Source organism: Chenopodium album, chromosome 19 (genome assembly GCF_948465745.1).
Source record: "Chenopodium album chromosome 19, dcCheAlbu1.1, whole genome shotgun sequence".
Classification (NCBI taxonomy): Eukaryota; Viridiplantae; Streptophyta; class Magnoliopsida; order Caryophyllales; family Amaranthaceae; genus Chenopodium; species Chenopodium album.
In genome coordinates, this window is record NC_137852.1 from 25,012,868 (window position 1) to 25,014,356 (window position 1,489).

General features: G+C 37.8%; 1 protein-coding gene across 1 annotated transcript; it reads right to left on the bottom strand.

Moving 5' to 3' along the window:
* Window positions 1–239: 239 nt before the first annotated feature.
* Window positions 240–1,256, bottom strand: LOC145594205 (uncharacterized). The gene has a single exon (XM_081650538.1). It carries the CDS (start codon window positions 1,254–1,256, stop codon window positions 240–242), a length of 1,017 nt encoding a protein of 338 aa, XP_081506664.1.
* Between the last annotated feature and the right edge of the window lie 233 nt (window positions 1,257–1,489).

The following is a 1,489-nucleotide window of genomic DNA, read 5'->3' on the forward strand; positions in this document are numbered from 1 at the left end:
TCAACAGCAGGCAGGAGAGGGGCTCTAGTACCCAGCAGAACCTTATAGAAGCTAACAATTTCATTTTCCACTTGAACAGGATCTTTCAGCAGAACATCAGACTCAGTGAAAATAGAATCAATTCTATTCCTATTTTGCCTTTGCTTCATGACAGAGAAGAAATAGTGAGAGTTAGAGTCTCCTAGTTTGATCCAATCAACTCTAGCTTTCTCCTTGTATATGTTCTCTTGAATATTTATCTAATGCTTAACTTGGTCAATAGCAGCAGCTTCTTGTAAATGCAAACTAACATTAGCAATATCAGCAGCAAGCTTCTCCTGGATTTGAGTTAACACAGAATTAGCTTGATCCACTCTATTATCAACATTAGCAAAATATTTGGTGTTTAGGTTCTTAAGTCCTTGTTTGACAGCTTTCAAATTCTGCCAAATACCAGTCATAGCATTGTTCTCAGACACTCTAGACCAACAACCTTCAATAATAGAACAAAAATCTCTATGATCAGCAAGACAATTTAAAAATCTGAAAGGCCTTCCTTTCCCTGGGGAGTGAGAACCAACCTCCACCAAGATTGGACAATGATCAGACAGCAAGGGAGGGAGATAAATAGCTTCAGCAAAACTGTAAATAGACATCCAGGCTTGGTTAACTAGACCTCTATCAATTCTAGTAGCAACCCTCTTATCACCATGCCCTTTATTATTCCAAGAATAAAAAGAGCCTTTACTTTTTATCTCACACAAATCCATTGTTTCAATACACTCTTTAAAGTGTTTCACCTCATAATCAGTAATAGGGACACCATTAAACCTATCACCATCATGAAGAACAGAATTAAAATCACCAATAACAAGCCAAGGAGCAGCATTCACTGGGATGTTGTTAATACCAGACCAAAGAGGGACCTTATCATGAATAGAGTGAAGACCATACACAAAAGTAGTAACAAACTGATACTGCAAGTCTTTAGAACAAATAGCAGTATGAATAAACTGCTCATGAGAAGAGATAACAGTTACATTCACCTTGTCCTGTAACCAACCAATCCAGATTCTGCCTTTATGAGAATGATCATAATTGCAAGACCAAGACCAAGCTTTGCCAAATTTCTTCTGAATCTTGACACTATTCTTCAGTTTTACCTTAGTTTCAAGAATGCCTATAACATCAACAGACTGCTCAAAGAGTAACTTCTTAACAGAAGCTACTTTATCAGGGTCATTAAGACCCCTAATATTCCAAGACACAACAATCATCCTCCCAAAGGGGGATTACCATCACCCCCAATAGGATCAGTATGGATATCTTCAAATAAAGAAGAATAAGCATTAGAACTAGGTACCTCTGGTACAGAATGAGAAACACTATAGCTTCTATGCTTCCTTCCAACTATTCTCCAATCATTATCAGAATTATCATTGTGAGTAGCAGGAGCAGGAGTGACAACAGCAGCACCACAAACTGTCTCATTCACACTAGCATTAGAGAC